Genomic DNA, 19793 nt, shown 5'->3' on the forward strand with positions numbered 1-19793 from the left:
CAAAAGAAGATAAACTATATTGCCATGCAAAAGTATTGGGACATCCCTCCAAATAATTGAATTCAGGTCTTCCATTCAGGCCCGGCTCCAGATATGAGATGAAAGGTGGGCCAAGTGATATTCCAGGTGGGCCGGTTGGATTGGGGGGATTGGGGGGATTTCTGAACTTTATTAGAACTATTAGTGAACTTGATTACCACACTCTAGTAGCCTAATAAAACACAACATGCACAGATTACAAATGCAAAAAGAGAGAATGTAAAAATAAACATGTTAAACATTTTTATATATATATATATATATATATATATATTAGGGGTGTGCAAAGCAGCCGGTATTTGTATCTGTATTTGTATTTGTTGAGAGAGGAAAAGTATTTGTATTTGTTTTTGTATTCGAGTAAATTTCAAAATAGGTGTAAAAATCCATTTTTTTGCGTTACACTTCTAATTTACGTTATAGTGTAAGTATTCTTTAATTATATATCAATTATAATAATTATGGATATGCAATATTGGTTGATGTTTTTCCATAAATCCAGCAATGAACATGTAACAAGGAACGTCATTGAAAAGAAAATAACATAACAGCCATTACCTACGTTAATGTTACTCTGTCAACAGCATATTGTCTAAATTACCAAGCTAACAGAGCTACTAGTGTTGTCACGGTGCCAAAATTTCAGTATTCGGTACCAATACCTGTGAACATCCACGGTTCTCGGTAACAATTTCGGTAAAGCTTAATTTAGATTAAATTTACATATATTAAAGTTTATATCACGGTTACAAAGATGGAAACTGTAGTATTAAAAACACTACATTAATATTACATTTGTTAGATAACAATAGATAAAATGACCTAACAATAAACAATAGTTAGGCTATATACTGTCGCAATTATTCTCCTTGGGGTTCATTTAAAAATACATTTTTAAAATCAAAAGTTAACATTATTTATGTTAACATTATTTAATGCACAATGAATGAAGTGAACAAACATGACCAATCAAGTGTTTGTATTAAATAACATTCACAAACATTAATGTTGTAAAAATATATTGTTCACTCAATGTGTTGATGTTAGATGCGCATTAAGTAATGTTAATGAATGGTATCTTATTGTAGTGTTACCAAACAGGAGATAAAACATGTTTTATTTGACTTGACTGTACTTATATTTAATCCAAAACTGCATTCATATTTAATTTTAAAAGAGCTTTTTAAACCTGCTAAGAGTTATCCAGCCAAGAATAAGCCTAGAACTGCTTTTCTGACGGACTGATATTAATGACAAAATGACGGCTTTTTTATTTCATTTCTCATCTCCATAAATATATCTAAAGCTAATGCAAGGGCTAGAAATCAATTAATTCTTTGCTGATACTTCGTAATCATGAAGAGCGCAGTTCGCACGCTTTCTCCTTTCCACAAGCGCTTGCCCTCCCGTGGCGTCTGTCGTTGCTATGCAGCGCGCTTGCCGCGCGCCTACATTTGAAATCTGCACGCGCAAAAAACGCGCTATGTGAACTACCCCTTATGACAACGTGACATTAGCCTAATCCAAAATATTTCAGCCACCACATCAGCAGCACCGCCGGTCGCCATGTCTCATGAGGAAACGTAGCTTTTTGATATAAAGTTTTTCTTGTTCCCGAATACAAATATTTTTAAAAGTATTTGTTCGAAATAAGTATTCGTAAAAAACACATTATTTGTGCTTTCCGAATACCGTATTCGGGTTCGGCTCCACCCCTAATATATATATATATATATATATATATAAAACGTTACTAAGTTCCAAAATATACAGTATTTAAAAAAATATATAAAAAATGAAGAAAACACAACAATAACAAACAAACAACCCTAACAATTGCCTTCAATGTATGATATTAAAACTATATCAATAGACATGTGAGACTAAAGCATTAAATAACAACAAATAACGTCCGCTGAGTTTACATATTTCCTGAGAGGGAATAGAATAAAACATACTCGAGTTCCTGCCTACCATCCGGCCTCAAACGGTGTTGCAGAAAGAGCTGTTCAGATACTGAAACAGTCACTCCTGAAAGGTGTTTTCGAGAAACAGGGTGAGCAGATGCTTTCACACAAGCACAGATTGGCAAATTTCTTGATAATGTACCGTAGCACACCTCATACGGTCACAGGAAAGACACCAGCGGTTCCTCAAGCGTCACATCCGAACGTGCTTTTCACTGTTGAAGCCGGATCTAGCTAAGTCTGTTCAAGAAAAACAGCAGGAACAAAAGAAACAGCATGATCGGGTTAAAAGAGTCCTAAGAGCCTTTGTGGAGTACGAACCGGTAAGAGTTCGACATTTCAGAGGAGGACATGAGAAATGGTTGAGCGGAGCTGTGATCGAACGAAAGGGTCCTGTAAGTTACCTCGTGCAGGAGGGTCAGAGAATGTGGACCATATGTTACCAAGAAACACAGCAGAAGGATCTTCCTTGCATTCCCGAATCCAGCTGCTGATGTTTGCAGTGGACCATTGAGCTTTCCTTTGGTCAGAGACAGTCCTATGCCAATCATTGAGCCTGAGATCACTGGAAACACAGAGAACTTCATTGCACAAGATCCAGTGAGTGCAACTCCCTCGGTGGAAGCTGTTCGCAGATATCCACAGAGAGTTTGTACTGCTCCAAAAAGGCTGGATTTATAAGTATTTTACTATTATGAGTTTGGTGCTATTAATTTGATGTTAAAGGAACAGGGTGTTGTAATGTTGTGAAATATTGTTACCTGAAAGTTGGTAACTGTTGTGTTTTCTCTGTTGCACAGATGAAAAAAAAAAGTTTATTTCTAACATGTTGATTTCTAAAGAAAGTGTTTCAAATCTAAAGGGGAAGGAGTGTAATAGATGTGCTAAGTGGACGTGTATGTTAAGCCACGCCCAATGTTATGTACATGAGTGGTCCGTGCTGGCTGAAGTACTCAGTAAAGTAAGTGAACATACAAAGCCAGTGTCTGTCCTTATTTGTCCCGAGTCAGCCTCCTATCAAGATATATTACACACGTAAAATCACAGAGCATGCTGAGGCACACAGTGCACAGAAGTTGCCAACTTTCTGCAAAGTCAATAACTACAGACCTCCAAACTTTGTGTGGCCTTCAGATTAGCTCAAGAACAGTGCGTAGAGCTTCATGGAATGGGTTTCCATGGCCGAGCAGCTGCATCCAAGCCCAACATCACCAAGTGCAATGCAAAGCGTTGGATGCAGTGGTGTAAAGCACACCGTCACTGGACTCTAGAGCAGTGGAGACGTGTTCCCTGGAGTGACAAATCACGCTTCTCTGCTGGCAATCCGATGGACGAGTCTGGGTTTGGCGGTTGCCAGGAGAATGGTACTTGCCTGACTGCATTTTGCCAAGTGTAAAGTTTGGTGGAGGGGGGTTTATGGTGTGGGGTTGTTTTTCAGGGGTTGGGCCCCTTAGTTCCAGTGAAAGGAACTCTTAATGCTTCAGCATGCCAAGACATTTTGGACAATTTCATGCTTCCAACTTTGTGGGAATAGTTTTGGGATGGCCCCTTCCTGTTCCAACATGACTGCGCACCAGTGCACAAAGCAAGGTCCCGATAGAACACCTTTGGGATGAATTAGAGTGGAGACTGCGAGCCAGGCCTTCTCATCCAACATCAGTGCCTGACTCCTCATAGAGTTCAGAAGGAAGAAGTTCAAATGATCTATCCAATCAACACGTCTATCCAATCAGCACGAGAGGAGGCCTACACGCAGCCGACTCACTTATGTTCCTCGACAGAATTTGTTGCATTTTCCTGTTGTACCGAACTCGTATCGAACCCTGACCCCAAAACCGAAGTACATGCCGAACCGTGACTTCTGTGTACCAATACACCCCTAATATGCAGGGTATTGAAATCTCTTTTGAATGCAAGCTCGTTTTTCGCTTTAATTTTTTGCATTTTGCACACACAAAAAAAACACCACCTCTCACATTTTCATCAGAATATGTAAAAACCTAAGAAAATGCTTGATTAGGTATTATATTCATATTAAAATATATTTTAATTTGCACTATATTACAGTTTTTCTCGATTGTTTACACACATTTTCTGAAAGCATGCCTCATATTCTCAGAACTCTACACACAAATCCAAAAAAACACACACAATGGGCAAAACCCCTCAATTCTCCTGCAAAATGAAACTTTACATTCAAAACAATGTTATTTCTTCTCAAAATGGTGTTTTGTTTTCAAATGACTCACACAAACCATCATATGAATAGACATTTATAAGAACCAGTTGAACACTGATGTGCTCAATGGAAAACACTTCTTCTCCATTCATCATAATGACTTAGGCCTTTTTTTTGGTCAGTGTTACACTTACTACAGACAATACATACATAAGTGTGTTGTAAAATATTTGATAATATTGTTTTTATACTCAGAACACAGAAATACATGGTAACAAATATATTTTATTTTCCCCACAAAAACAATGTACACAGTGTACATCCCAACCAACACAAAGTTGTACATACAGTGGTCTACATACAAAACAACAGAAGAATTTACTGTATACAGTTACAGTAAAAAATGTTGGCATCCATTGCTCCATTGAAGAGCTCACCTGTTGCCCTTTTATGCTAAAGCTCTGATTGCTAATTGTAAAACTGTGTTTTTGCACAGACGGGTGTTTGCCCATGTGATGAGTCAGTGTGTATATTTGAATGGCAGTGTGTTCCTTGTGAAAACAAGAGATTTTCTGCATGAAAATTGTGCCAAAAGCAGAGAATTGTGTCTAGTGTTTTGAAAAAAGTGTGTTTTAGAACTGCAATTTGAGTGTAAAGCAGGAATTGTGCTTGTAGTTTAGCAGAATTGGTTCAGGGGGATGGTGAATGAGTTACATGTTGTGGTCATTGTGTCTCAAGTACCAGAAAATGTGTGTAAACAATCGAGAAAAACTGTAACCCAGTTTTATTGCTCTGTGGTTATTGTTGATTAAAATGTATTGTAACTCTGATGTCCAAATTACATACTTTATTATCCAATGTTGGATTGTGCATGTAGTTTTCATGTAATATGAGGCCCAGTGTTTGTTTGTTTGTTTTGTTTTTGTACATTATTTTTGTTGTTACAGACATGTGATGTACATTGCTGTGTAAGTGTTCAAGATAATGCAATAAAAAACAATGTATATAAATTTATATATATATAAAAAAAAAAAAAAATAGAATCGGTAAAAATCTGGTTCTTGAACTGTTGTTATTCAAGTTGTAGGTCAAAAGGAACAGCTCAACTGTTCTGTCCATTTTAGCAACTCAGACCTTATCCTTGAAATCAAATAATCCTCTCAGCTAACAGCTCAGCAATAAAGAGGGAAAGAATTCCAATGGCGTCACTTACAGTAAAGGAGATCTCAGTTTGTGTAACCCTCCGCGGGGAGGTACCCACTAATATAAGGGTGAATCCTCGCCAGAGAGAGCAGAACCTGGTACAAAGGAAATTACTTCAGTAATATGAGTACAGAAGATTTTCATGGAAAACACGGGCAGGACAAACCAAATCATCTCCCTGTTATCTCAGGCATTCCTCAAGCAGAGCTGCTATAACATGCCCTGTGACTAAAACCCAGTTATATCTCAACGCCTTGGAGACGTAGTGCCTCTTGTTGGACTTGTTGAACAGCCGGACAGAACCACGTATTCCCAGTATTATGAGTAAACCGGTGGAGTGTGTTTATCTGCATGTGAGATGTGTAATATGACTAAGGGGCGGCTTGAGTACAGGATAAAAAGGGTGGGAGTTTCATTCTGGGGTCCTGTCCTAACTTTCTCTCTCACTTACACACACTAACAGCTCTGAGAGAGATACTTTTACATGTTCTGAAGGCATTAAGGACAGCGAGTGACGGGGAAAGACAGCGGAGAACAACTCAGAACAAGAGAAGAGGTTTTTGTCCAGCTGATCTAGTGTCCTCGCAGTCGGACAGGCAGCATGTATTGGGACGTGGCCCTCTGGAGCGCCGGGATCTGGGCGATTCTGAGTTTAGCTGCTGGACAACTGACCGAGCAGGAGAAATCAACCATCGTGGACATGCACAACAAGCTTCGCTCTCAGGTTCAGCCCAGTGCCGCCTTCATGCAGAAAGTGGTAAGAGATGCACCTGACTAGAGAAACACATGTACAACATATTTCGCTTTGGTTCTAGTGGTGAAAACCTGATTGTTCCAAGAGTTACTGAACAAAAAGTATTTTTGTTCAGTCCAATCTTTACTTAAAAAAATATATGTTTTAGTGTACATGATACATAGAAAATAACTTTCCCAACCACATGTGTGTGAAGTCTGAGGTTGATCTCTGACTGTTGATGTTTTGGTCTCTGGATGCTCTTATGAGGTCAAAGCATCTAATCATCTGCCATCAATCACTGGAATCATATCTTTAATGGTCTCACTACTGCTGTAAACAACAATTATCACATTAAAATCAATGGTAATTGTGTCATGATGTTTATTCATTAGCATGATTAACTTCAAAACACTAGGGAGTCTAAGTAATGAAGTAATCGTGATTGTGGTTTACCAAATGAAAACTTTTCCTAAATGTAGTATTAAATAAGTATGATATAAATCACTCAGCATAAATTAATTTAGTATCAATGTTAGTATTTAAAATGTCCCTTTAAGAAGAAGCATTGTTGCTGTGTGAAACTAACCTCAACTTGTGTGTCATGTGAATGCATGAGACCATCCTTTCTTATGAAAAAGGGACTTTTCGCATTGAAACCATGAGTCCGGTTGATTTAGACTGAATGGAGTGTGTGTGGGTGTGTGGATGCATGAAATACCATTGCGCAACGTGTGTGTGTGTTTGTGTGTGTGACATGCTGAGGAATGTGAATGTTATATGAGACCGCAGGAACACTATGCTGAGTGTGAGTGTTTTAATAAAGCCCCATGTGGTCATCCTGTCATACTCTCTTGTGTTTGTATTACGGGTGAAATTCAGCGCAGGAATATGGGGAGATTTAGTAGAAAAGACTCGTGTGAAACATGTTTTGTTCACCTACATTTACACAACAATAGAGTGGATTGTACCAACAACATCATTCTGGGTCATATTTCACTGCAAAATGAAAAGAAAAAAGAAAGCAAAACTTATTTTGCATTACAGTCATGAGAATTGGGAGGTGCTCAATTCTCATGTAAATCAGTGACACAAATTAATTAAAAATAAATGGAATGAATTGAGTTCCCTTTCACCTCTTTTTGTGCTTGAATATTTAAATAGGCAATCCGTAATACTGCATCATCATGAAAGCTTAAGCATTGGCTATTTAAATATTCAAGAAAAAAAAGATGCGAAAGGGAACTCAATTAATTACTCGCACGCTGTGTGGGAAGTTTAAGCATACGAAGCACACGCCCAGAAAGCCGACAGCGTGCAAATACTAAATTTAGCGCTCTTTCATGTCTTCTTGCACTTGAACGGATAAATTCACACAAAATCAGGTCAATTATCCTACGTGAAAAAACTCGAGGCCCAGAGAGAAGGAAATGAATAGTGGAATAAAGTCGTTATTTTTGTTTTTTTTGCGCACAAAAAGTATTCTCATCACTTTATAAACTTAAGATTGAGCCACTGTAGTCACTTGGACTATATTAACGATGTCTTTAATGCATTTTCTGGGCCAGCAAGTTATAACGTCTTTAGAAGCCTATGGAGGAGTGAGACAGCTCTCAGATTTAATCAAAATTATCTTAATTTGTGTTCCGAAGATGATCTTACGGGGTTGATCTTACGGGGTCTTACGGGGTTGGAACAACATGAGGGTGAGTAATTACTGACAGAATTTTCATTTTTGGGTGAACTAACCCTTTAAGTCTTAAAGTGACAGTATCCTAATACTATAGACCAGGGGTCGGCAACCAGCAATATTTTCTGAAGTCAGCCTATTTTTATTTTACAATAACGGTTTACAAATAGTGTATCATTCGTTCAATCATTTTTTCAAATTAAAACCAAAAATAAAAAAAAATGAAAAACGACTTGTTTTTCCATTATTTATTTCCTGAACTAAAATGAAACTTGAGAAAAGCCGTTGCCGCGCAGCGATTTCACCGCCGCATACTGTGAAACGCCCATAAGGAATCATGCGGCGTGGGATTAAATTTTGACCGCCTGTACACCTAGCTCTGAGGAGCTGTTTGGTACTGAAACCATTGTCAGTCAACATTCTTCTTTTGCAAGGATGTTTGAAATAGTTTGGCAGAAAATAGCCTACTTCATTTGTCAGTAGGGCAATATGGTTCTCTTACGAGAGGTCTCTCGTACTGCGTAAGATATCTTACGCTAGGGGAAAATCCTTTTCCGCGAGATATTGAAGCCAAAAATTATCCTTAATTTTGTAATAATGCAAAACGCGTTGCAGCAGCAATGCAGACATAGGCGAGACAGCTCACGCGCCTATTGGCTGCTCTGCGGCAACTGCAGCAGCCTATCGAGCGAGGCCTGGCGTGACGCCAGACCCAATCAGGGCACTTCGCGCCCGCTGCGTCACGTCCCGCCGAAATGGGCGTGGTCTAGGCCTATAAATATCGCTCGCAGGCAGCTATTATCTGATTTTTCATCCTTCAAGCGAAGCACACGCATCGCTGGAGCTGGATTAGAAGCCGCGCCGTCGAGAGAGAGCACCTTCAGCGGGACGAGTCACTGAAGTCGCTGGCCGCGCCGCCTTCCTGCCTTCCTGCTGCGCTTTCCGGCGCTTATATCCTTCTCTTTTATTTACACTGTATTTCTGTGTGTGTGTGTCGCCGCTGCGACACACATTTCTAAAAGAGCTAGCGTCTTTTTAAAGATGCCTTCCTGCGGCTCGTGCAGAGCCACACTCAGCGACGGGGACCGCCACGTGATCTGCGTTTCCTGCCTGGGTGAGGAACATGCAGCTCTCGCGCTCGCTGACGGCGGATGCCCTCACTGCGAGCTGATGGCAATGGCGACTCTGAGGACTCGCCTAGCCGTCTTCACCGAGACTGCTCCCCCGCCCGCCGCGGCGTCGCGCCGTAAAAAGCGCCGTGCCCAGCGGGCCCCGGAACCCTCCCTCAGCCGCCAAAGCTCGCCGGTTCGCCCGCTTGCTTCCCCGGCTTCTTCTGTTTCGCTTCCTGACGGACAGCGGCCGCCGTCTGCCGCCGCTTCCGTTGATATCGCGGATGAGGAAGCCCTGCTGGGAGAGGATGATTCCTGCTCTATCCTGGCGTCAGGCAGTGAGGATTGGGCGGGCTCTGAGGACCCCGCACCCCCTGCCCGCACTTCGTCAGGCAAGAGAGCTTCTATTGAGACGGAACTCATGCGAGTACTCGCACAGGCCGCGGCGAGCCTCGGCCTCGAGTGGTCTTCGCCTGAGCAGCCCGCTCACAACCGGCTGGATGGATTCTTCCTGCCTGGGGAGCGCGCTTCGCCTGTGTCCAGACCGGCGCCTTTTCTTCCTGAGTTACACGAAGAAGTCGCCAAGTCCTGGAGCGCCCCCTATTCTGCTAGAGTGCGTCCTGCTGTTTCTTTGGCATTCTCCGCCGTTGACGATGCCAAGAACAGAGGATACCTCTCGCTGCCGCCGGTTGAAGAGGCGATAGCGGCCCACTTATGCCCGCCCTCCGCTGGACGGCGCGCTAAGCCGGCCCTGCCCTCTAAAGCTTGCCGCACGACGTCGAGCTTGCTCCACCGCTCTTTCTCCGCCGCCGGGCAAGCTGCGTCAGCGTTGCACACCATGGCAACGCTCCAGATCTTCCAGGCCGATCTCCTCCGTAAGCTGGATGAGGAAGGACCTGACGCGATCTGTGTGCCGGACTTAAGGAGTGCCACGGACCTCGCTCTTCGTGCTACTAAGTCCGCAGCGCAAGCCATTGGACGGACTATGGCTTCTCTCACCGTGTCTGAGAGACATCTCTGGCTGACGCTCTCGGAAATGGCCGAGTCTGAACGCACCGCGTTCCTCGACGCCCCGCTTTCCGCCACAGGCCTCTTTGGATCCTCCGTCAAAGATTTCGCGGAGAGATTCGCAGAGGTACAGAAAGCGTCTCAGGCCATGAAGCACTTCCTCCCGAAGCGCTCCAGCTCTGCAGCAGGCCGTGCGAAACCGTCTGCTCAGAGCTCACAGCCACAGCCACCGTCCACTGCCTCCACTTCACAGCGCCGCCAGGCCAGAAGCGCGAGACCGCGCTCCCGCTCATCCGGTCGCCGCCCCGCAGGACGCGGCTCGCGACCTAGGATCACGGTGAAGCCCGAGGCCCCGAAGTCGTCCTAGCACTGCTAGGAAAACGACGGTGTTCCAGTCCCGCTGCGGCCGGACTCACACCAAAGCTATTCGCTCGTCCAGTTCCAGAAAATGTGACTGTTCCAGTGTTTTCTGCAGCCAACAAGTCGGTTCTGTCACCCGCTTGCCTGCACACAAATGCCGTTTTCACGGCTACCCAGATAAATCCCCAAAAGAGTGTATTTTCTGGTGTCCCGGCCACGGCCGATGGTGTTTCGTGTGTAGTAAGAATGCCCACTGCCCAGTGCCCATCCCGACACATAAGCACAGCCTGTCACACAGGGCTCGCGCACATAAAACCGACTCAGATCGGTTGCGCTTCAAACATGGTGAACGTGCCCACTACCCAGTGCCCACTAACACCACGTTATGCATGTCTCACGGTTTCTGTAAAAAACGAAACCAACGTGCACTCGCTTCACGCAAGCGAACGATGCTTTCAGTGTGATAAATGTGCCCGCTGTCCCGCGCCCACAGCCACACATAGACATGACAGTTCCCACGGGAACCGCCCAGCCCTCCCCCTCGCGGTTAACCACCGTAGAGGAGTCGAGCGCGGGCAATCTGCCCGCTGTCATCAGCGCGCCCCATGCCTCAAATGTCACGAGCGACACGCTTGTGTTACAGCACACCGAAGCTTCTCCATCGCTGAGCGAGCGGAGCGCGCTTCGTATTCGACCCCTAGCTATCCATGCAGACGCATGGGCAAAGCTACCCGGGGTTTCGAAGTGGGTGCTGAACATTATAGAAAGAGGCTATTCGCTGCAGTTTCGCCGACGCCCTCGCCGCTATGTGGCGCGCGTCGAGACCACGGTAAAAACAGAAGTAGCACATCTACTTCGAGCCGAAGTGACGAAACTATTGAGCAAAGGGGCCATAGAACCTCTCTCTCAAGATCAGAGCGAGGGAGGGCTATACAGCAGATACTTCCTGGTACCGAAAAAAGACGGGGGTCTCAGACCCATACTAGATCTAAGGCAGCTGAACAAAGTGCTTGTGAAGCGACAGTTCAGGATGCTCACGACCAGGCAAATCCTTGTGCAGATTCGCCAAGGAGATTGGTTTGTGTCAATAGATCTGAAAGACGCGTATTTTCAAATACAGATAGCGTCACGTCACAGGCGATATTTGAGATTCGCCTTCGAGGGCCAGGCATATCAGTACACAGTCCTGCCGTTCGGTTTGTCCCTAGCACCCCGTACATTTACGAAGTGCATGGACGCGGCGCTCGCACCCCTCAGAATGAGAGGCATGCGAGTGCTGAACTATTTGGACGATTGGCTGATTCTAGCGCAATCTCGCGCAGTGCTCATAGAACACACGACCATTTTACTCGATCACCTCGAGGTTTTGGGTCTGAGTGTCAATTGGGCGAAGAGCTCCCTGTCACCCAGTCAGAAAATATCTTTCCTGGGCACAGAACTGGACTCACTATCCATGATAGCGCGACTATCACAACAGCGCGCGGTAGACATTCGACGCACAGCGAACTCTTTTCGCTGCGGCGCGTCTGTCCCGCTCAAAAGATTTCAGAAGATGCTAGGTCTCATGGCCTCAGCATCGTCAGTGCTCCAGCTGGGTCTGCTACGCATGCGCCCGCTGCAGTTTTGGCTGAAAGCGCGAGTCCCACGCGAAGCGTGGGCACCCGGTTTGCTTCGCCTCAGGGTCAATCAGAAATGCGTTACAGCTCTGAAACCCTGGAAAGCGAACGACTGGTACCAATCAGGTGTAAGCCTGGGGACTTCCTCGAGGGTGAAAGTGGTGTCCACGGACGCGTCCACCTCGGGATGGGGAGCGCTGCTCGAGGGCAGACCGTTCTTCGGCCAGTGGTCAGAACGGGAGAAGCTCCTGCACATAAACTGCCTCGAAATGCTGGCAGTAGACAACGCGCTGACGCGTTTTTGTCCCCAAATAAAAGGTCACCACGTCTTGGTCCGTTCGGACAACATGTCTGTGGTGTCCTACATAAATCGCCAGGGTGGCATCAGATCCGAGAAACTGTACAGGCTGGCAGAACGCCTCCTGGTATGGGCTCAGTGCAACCTGCGCTCGCTCAGAGCAGCGCACGTGCCAGGGATCATGAATATAGGACCAGACAGACTGTCCAGGAACAATGTTCCGGCAGGCGAATGGTCCCTACACCCACAGACAGTCCAACTGCTGTGGAAGAAATTCGGCAGAGCGAAAGTGGACCTGTTTGCGTCTCAAGAAAACGCTCACTGTCAAGAATTTTTCTCCAAGAGCAGGAGCGCGCTGTCCCATGTGTGGCCCCGCCGCCCGCTCTATGCTTTTCCCCCCGTCTCTCTCCTGCCTCAGGTGATAGAACGGATCAGGGAAGAAGGATGCTCAGTACTGCTGGTAGCACCGTTCTGGAAAAACCAACCTTGGTTCCCAGCCGTGATGCAGTTAGCAAGTACTGCCCCGTGGCCAGTACCAGTGAGGAGAGATCTCCTCTCACAGGCCCGCGGCTCGATCTGGCATCCTCACCCGGAACTATGGTCCCTTCATGTCTGGGCCATCAACGGGTACATGTTGGACTCCCTAAAGGAGTATTAAACACGATCACGCAGGCTAGAGCTCCGTCTACAAGACGACTCTATTCTTCGAAATGGTCAGTGTTTTCGGGCTGGTGCACAGCCCGTGGTGTGTCACCCACAAACTGTGATGTGACGGAGGTGCTTTCCTTCCTACAAGAGCTGTTGGATGGGGGCAGGGCCCCCTCCACGCTCAAAGTTTATGTGGCGGCTATAGCAGCGTTCTCAGAAACAACGCTTGGTCAGTCAATAGGAAGGAACGATTTAGTCATCCGCTTCCTTAGAGGAGCTAAGAGACTGAATCCTCCCAGACCTCCCTCAGTCCCCGTATGGGACCTTTCTACGGTTCTGGAAGCCATGAAAGGTGCGCCATTTGAGCCTTTGCAGTCAATCGATTTGAAACACCTGTCTTTCAAAACAGTGTTTTTGCTGGCTCTCGCTTCAGTGAAGCGCATAGGGGATCTGCACGCGCTCTCTGTGAGCGCGGCGTGCATGGAGTTTGGGCCCAATGACTCAAAAGTTATACTCAAACCTAAGCACGGTTATGTTCCAAAATCCCTCAACACACCGTTTAGGGCGCAGATTATCTCTCTGTCAGCCCTACCGGTCCCTGATGAGGAAAGAGACGCGAGCCTCCTTTGCCCAGTCAGGGCATTACGAGCTTATGTGTCTCGCTCGTCTGTTTTCAGACAGACGGAACAGCTCTTTGTTTCGTTTAGCGGACGTTCTAAGGGACTAGCCGCGTCGAAACAGAGCCTATCCAGATGGATAGTTGATGCTATAGCGCTGGCATACGCCTCCAAGGGCATGCAGTGCCCTTTGGGTGTCAGAGCGCATTCCACGAGAGGCATGGCCTCTTCGTGGGCCTGGTCAAGTGGGATTGCCTTGCAAGATATTTGTATGGCGGCAGGCTGGGCCTCCCCGTCTACATTTATAAGGTTTTATAACCTAGAGGTTCCCGCCCTGCAGGCCAGGCTGCTGTCGGTCTAAACTACCAGTATTATCTGACCTGATGCGTTCAGCTCAGAATGCTGCGTTTGCTGAGCACAGCTCAATGTTCGACAGTTTAAAGCTGGGCAAACTGTGTAAGACCCACATTTTTTCCCATCAGTTCAGGCCGTACCCTGCCCTGTCTGTATGATGAAATTCGCGTCCCTTCGACGCTACTTTATGTGGAAAAGTGAGGCTGCACCCCTCCTTCTTCCCGGACTCTCTGTGAGTTCACTGAGTGATTGTGCACTATATGTACCCCGGGCTTTCGCCCTTGGGTCTTTGGTGTCAGATCTCAGCATGCACGGCGTTTTACATTGGGTCCCCTAGCGTAAGATATCTTACGCAGTACGAGAGACCTCTCGTAAGAGAACGTACTCGGTTACTAACGTAACCTCGGTTCTCTCTAGAAGAGGGAACGAGTACTGCGTATCTTGCCGTGCATGCACACGCTCTGGTTGCTTCGATGATGAAAAACCAGATAATAGCTGCCTGCGAGCGATATTTATAGGCCTAGACCACGCCCATTTCGGCGGGACGTGACGCAGCGGGCGCGAAGTGCCCTGATTGGGTCTGGCGTCACGCCAGGCCTCGCTCGATAGGCTGCTGCAGTTGCCGCAGAGCAGCCAATAGGCGCGCGAGCTGTCTCGCCTATGTCTGCATTGCTGCTGCAACGCGTTTTGCATTATTACAAAATTAAGGATAATTTTTGGCTTCAATATCTCGCGGAAAAGGATTTTCCCCTAGCGTAAGATATCTTACGCAGTACTCGTTCCCTCTTCTAGAGAGAACCGAGGTTACGTTAGTAACCGAGTACGTTTTCGTTTATGTTGCTTAGAAATTTGAGTGATAGGCTTTGTCCTATTTAATTTATGTTATTTATATTTCATTAATTTTTTCTGTGACATTTTTTTCTCTGCTGACAGTACAATGTTAAAATAATATTTATATTGACACGAACACAATTTTTGTATAGCATTTATAATTGTTATAGGCTACATAACCTCTCTCTTTCCGTTTGAGACATTTGAATGTGAGATTCTGGAAACGAGATCTAAATTTTGCGCACCGTCAGGTCGGGAAATAAAGCGGGTGAACACAGAGTGTATTTTAAGCGGTTGCTGAATAGAACCTTGAGGGAGCGGGACGGGGAAAAAAAACAGTCCCGCGCAGACCTCCTTAAACCTTAGGTGTGTATGTGTGTGTCCCGAATAAATAATAATAAAAAAAGGAATAAAGTTCAAAAGTCGGACTGTAAGCGAATGAGGCATGATTGCTATTCACACCTTTATTAAAGGGGTCATATAATGCCATTTTTGTACAAGCTAATTTGATTCTTTAGGGTCTAAATTAAAAGTTTGTAATATAAGAACAAGTATGTAAAATAAGATCAAATAATCAAATTACAAGCAATAGCACAAATAAATACAATAGAACAAAGATACAAATGAAATAAACAGTGCTTTTCAGGAAGGTCTATAGCAGGGGTCGGCAAGTAACTTTGGCCGCGGGCCAATATTTCTTTTAGCCAGTAGATGGCGGGCCAGCTACACGGAGTAGGCCTATGGATACAAATTGAATACTCTTTTTAACTACTAAATAGTAAATAGAACTAATTAAAAACAGATTACAGCCATTTTGATTGTACTGAAATGTGTGTTGGCGGTGCCTGTACACAACCATCATAAAATAATACAAATCCATCCCGTGTGTTTTTTTTATCTTCTTATATGTTTTCCCCCATCTCAAATCAAGCCGTTCGATTTTGTGACGTCACAAAATCGACGCCCCTCCCACGATTGTTGATTGACAGCAGCGTTTCAACACAGACCCGCCCTCACTCGTGAGTGAGCTGTCAATCATAGTCCGCGCGGACCGGCGCGGTCATTGTTGATACGCTGGAGCACTGTCTATGAGCAGAATGGCATCTAAGCGATTGTGGTGTTCTGTTCTTTGGGTGTAATAAGGAACACAGCAGTCATTTTGATGTTCCTAAATCCGAACCGCTGAAGACGCAGTGGCTGAGTTTTGTTTTCGAAGGGAATATTCCCTACGATCAACAGCAATGCTTTCATGTTTGCGCGAATCATTTCACACACCAGACTGCTTTACAAACGAGGTCAGTATAAAGCTGGTTTTGCTAAGTTCGGTACCAACTATTCGTGTTCCTGCTGCACTTCCAGAAGAAGAAGTGAGTGTAACGTTTTATTAACCTTTATATTAATATTTATATTAATCTTTGCAAATCGCTTGCTGCACGCTTCACGATGAATGAGGCTGTTTACACTCAGGGTACATTACGGCATGTTTTCTATGTACGACGTTCTCAATATAATTCATAATCCCACGTTTATAATGAACAACGCGTTATGGTTACTGTGTTATGGTTATAACAAACGGTGTACGCACAGAACAGAGGGGCGGGGTGAGCAAAGCTCATTATCATTTAAAGACACATGCACTTAAACGGCGTGCTGAAAACAGAGCTGTTTTTGACCAGGTAAAAAAAAAATTTCTTACAATACTAATGAGAATTTTTAATCATTATTTGTTCTTATTTTATTACTGACTGTTTACTTGTCTTTAATAATGTTTTAAATTTATATTAGTTAGGCAAGTAGTTTTAGCTGTGGTACCAAAATTGGAATAGAGAACGTCTCGGTTACGTATGTAACCCTCGTTCCCTGAAGGAGGGAACGGAGACGTAGTCGACTGATTGGGATCACGCTTAGGGTGCCTGTCACCTTCGAGTATTGTTAAAATGAGCCAATGCACATTGCCGTGCGTGAATTGCATCACACGCTCCGCAGAGCGGGTATAAATACTGAGTGGCCCACTCAGGAATGCTTACGCTGGGCGCCCCGTCTGCGGCCGGGTCCATGCTGAGGCCTGGATGGAGGCTGCTGTGGTGGCCCAGCAGCGACGAGCAGGCGGAGGATCTGCCCCGGGCGGAAGGGTGAAGGCAGCAGTGGGCCGCCGGGGCAGGATGTGTAGGATGGCCTCCGTCTGCTTCTGGGCGGCAGAGAACTGTTGGGCAAAGTTCTCCACTTCGTCGCCGAATAGCCCAACCTGTGAAATGGAACCGAACCGTGTCCGCATCCCTCATGTCTGCCAGGTTGAGCCAGAGATGGCGTTCCTGGACCACTAAGGTGGACATCGCCAGACCGATCGCGCGAGCTGCAACCTTCGTGCCGCGGAGGGCGAGGTCAGTTGCAGTGCGGAGCTCACCCATGAGCTCACGGTCTGGGCTACCCTCGTGCATGTTCATGAGTGCCTGGGTCTGGTGGACCTGAAGCAGCGCCATGGCATGCAGAGAGGAAGTGGCTTGCCCACAGGCTTTGTAAGCCTTGACGGTAAGGACGGATGAGAACTTACAGGCCTTAGAGGGAAGACGAGGATCCCCCTTCCATGAGGTAGAAGTCGCCGGACACAGTTGCATAGCGACAGACCGCTCCACTGGAGGGATAGCCTCGTAACCCTTCACCGCTCCTCCGTCAAGCGTAGTGAGGGGGGAGGAACTACTTAGGCGGTTTCTGGCAGAGAAAGGTGCCATCCACGACCTAGTAAGCTCCTCATGCACTTCAGGGAAGAAAGGTACTGGGGCAACCAATCATCCAACCGAGACGGTTTGGGACACGGTTGAAGATTCCAGACGAGCCCTACCGTCTCGCCAGCCCTTTTCAGCATAGTTGCCATCTCTGGATCTGGCTCGGGCAGCGTTGGTCTCCCAAAGGGAGGCAGCGGAGCCGAGTCGTCATCTCCAGAGCCCAGCTCATCCTGTCCTCTGGAGGGGCCCCGAACGAAACGGCTGGTCGGTCCACTACAGAGGGACCAGCGTGCTCATCTGGGAGCTCTACCGACTGCGGTGCAAATGAGGAGTGAGGGACCCACGGGGCTTTGCCGGGTGGGGAACCCCGCACTGTGATCCTCAGATCACCCAACTCACGCGGCACTCCAGCCTTCTTCTGGGAAGTTGGCACAGAAGAAACACTATAGCGGGGAATGGGAATGGGGACTCCAGCTTCGCGGACGAAGATGAGTCTCGATTCCAGCACCACAATGGTCATGTTCCCGCAGTGAGAACATGAGTCATCCACAAAAGCTGCCTCAGCGTGCTTTAAGCCCAAACACGTGATACAGCTACTGTGACCGTCAGAAGGGTGACAGAGCCCTACCGCACCCACAAACACACGGATGGAATGGCATCTTGAAAAAGACGCAAACACACCCATGTTGCTCTTTCAGGAAATGGGACCCGTCACCAGTGCCGGAGCACACAGGGGAATGACGCGGCAACACTGTACAGAAACAGTGAAGCACTCACTACTTCCGCCTTCAATCGGCCATCAACAAACACTTCTAGAAATTAAATGCTGTTAGAACAGCAGTTGAGAGCTTCAGAAGGTCACGATCACCGCTGCAACTTCGCTGTAGAAACTGGGAGTGTCTTCCAGCACTGGGAGTGTCTTCCAGAAGAACACCAACACACTCGCTCGTTGTAACACAACAACAATCTCCAGAGACATCGACACGATCAACACAGATCTGTTGTAACAAAACTAACAAACGTCAAAGTCAAATAACATCATCAAACTTGTTTCTGTAATTTAAGGTGTGGGCCGAGCCACTGCGTGTGGGGGCGGAAGCTTACGCAACAAAATGCATCTGGGAACACAACCCTGACCTTGAGGAACTCACTTTGGGGGAAAATCTCTTTGTCAGCACTGGACCTTTCAATGCAACCAAAGCAATGGTTAGCTGGTATGCAAACTATCTTAACTAAAACCTAAATGAGAATGAATGTATGACTGATGACTAAAATAATAAATACCAATGATCTGTTATATGCAGAAATATTATCTATAAGCAGTAATGCAACTCATTTCTTTGCAACACAGGTTTGGAGAAAATGTGGATTATGACTATGAAAACAAGTTCTGTCCTGAAGACAAAATGTGTGGCCATTACACTCAGGTAAGCACCGTTTCCATTCTGTGCGTTTGATTGGTTTTCATAGTATGAATATGCAGATGTGACGATGCGTTTCTGTTGTTTTTACAGATGGTGTGGGCGAACAGCAATACAATTGGCTGTGCTTCACACTTCTGTGACACTGTTGAGGGTCTAGGTTTCGAGAAGGCCACTCTTCTCGTCTGTAATTACTATCCTCCGTAAGTGTGTTTCAATAATCCAAACTGAACATGAGCTCAGTGTTCTAGAAAGTGTGTTCATTCTAGAACATGGCCAGTTTTACAATATGTATTGTGGTATAAGTTGCAACTTAACATACATATATATATATATATATATATATATAGAGAGAGAGAGAGAGAGAGAGAGAGAGAGAGAGAGAGAGGTGTGTGTGTGTGTGTGTGTGTGTGTGTGTGTGTGTGTGTGTGTGTGTGTGTAAATACTGTTTAAGCTTATATAAAGATATTTAAACCATACCTTTTACATAATAAAATGAAATATCTATTAAATCCATTCTTCATTTCAGAGGAAATTCTGCGGGACAAAATCCATACGTGTCTGGAGAGCCGTGCTCAGAGTGTCCAGATAATCTGCCAGTGTGTGAGGAGAACATCTGCGGTAATGTGAAAACTTTATCAGTGCAAATCAACTTAAAGCCAACATGAACTAAATCGCCATGAATAACTAAATGCTTATTTTTGTTGTACACCCTCCTCTCAATCTCTCTTTTCCTCACAGTAAATGAGAATCTCTTCCATCCATCTGAGGAGCCGGACGTCACTGAAGATCCGACTGTCTTACCTGAGCGTTCCCACTGGACCACGGAGCCTGTCGATGTTCCCCGAGAGCCCACACACGTGCCTGTTAAAGTAGATGAGACCGGCATGGAAAAAACTACCAAGAATCATGGATCCAAAATGGAAAGCGTCTCATCTCATCTACTGATGCTCATCGGGATGGTGCTTGTTTTGTGAGGGTCTGGAGGGGATGAGAT

General features: G+C 45.7%; 1 protein-coding gene across 1 annotated transcript in view; it reads left to right on the forward strand.

Moving 5' to 3' along the window:
* The first annotated feature begins 5511 nt into the window (after positions 1-5511).
* Positions 5512-19793, forward strand: part of LOC309480267 (uncharacterized protein) — a 36656-nt gene continuing 22374 nt past the window's right edge. The window contains exons 1-6 of the mRNA XM_082144679.1: positions 5512-6145; positions 18441-18589; positions 18727-18802; positions 18890-18999; positions 19326-19417; positions 19538-19770. Of these exons, the coding sequence (XP_082000805.1) occupies positions 5990-6145; positions 18441-18589; positions 18727-18802; positions 18890-18999; positions 19326-19417; positions 19538-19770 (816 nt within the window). The 5' untranslated portion in view covers positions 5512-5989. The remainder of the gene's footprint in view (positions 6146-18440; positions 18590-18726; positions 18803-18889; positions 19000-19325; positions 19418-19537; positions 19771-19793) is intronic.

This window comes from Leuciscus leuciscus, assembly GCF_965113295.1.
Source record: "Leuciscus leuciscus genome assembly, chromosome: 18".
In the NCBI taxonomy this organism is placed as follows: Eukaryota; Metazoa; Chordata; class Actinopteri; order Cypriniformes; family Leuciscidae; genus Leuciscus; species Leuciscus leuciscus.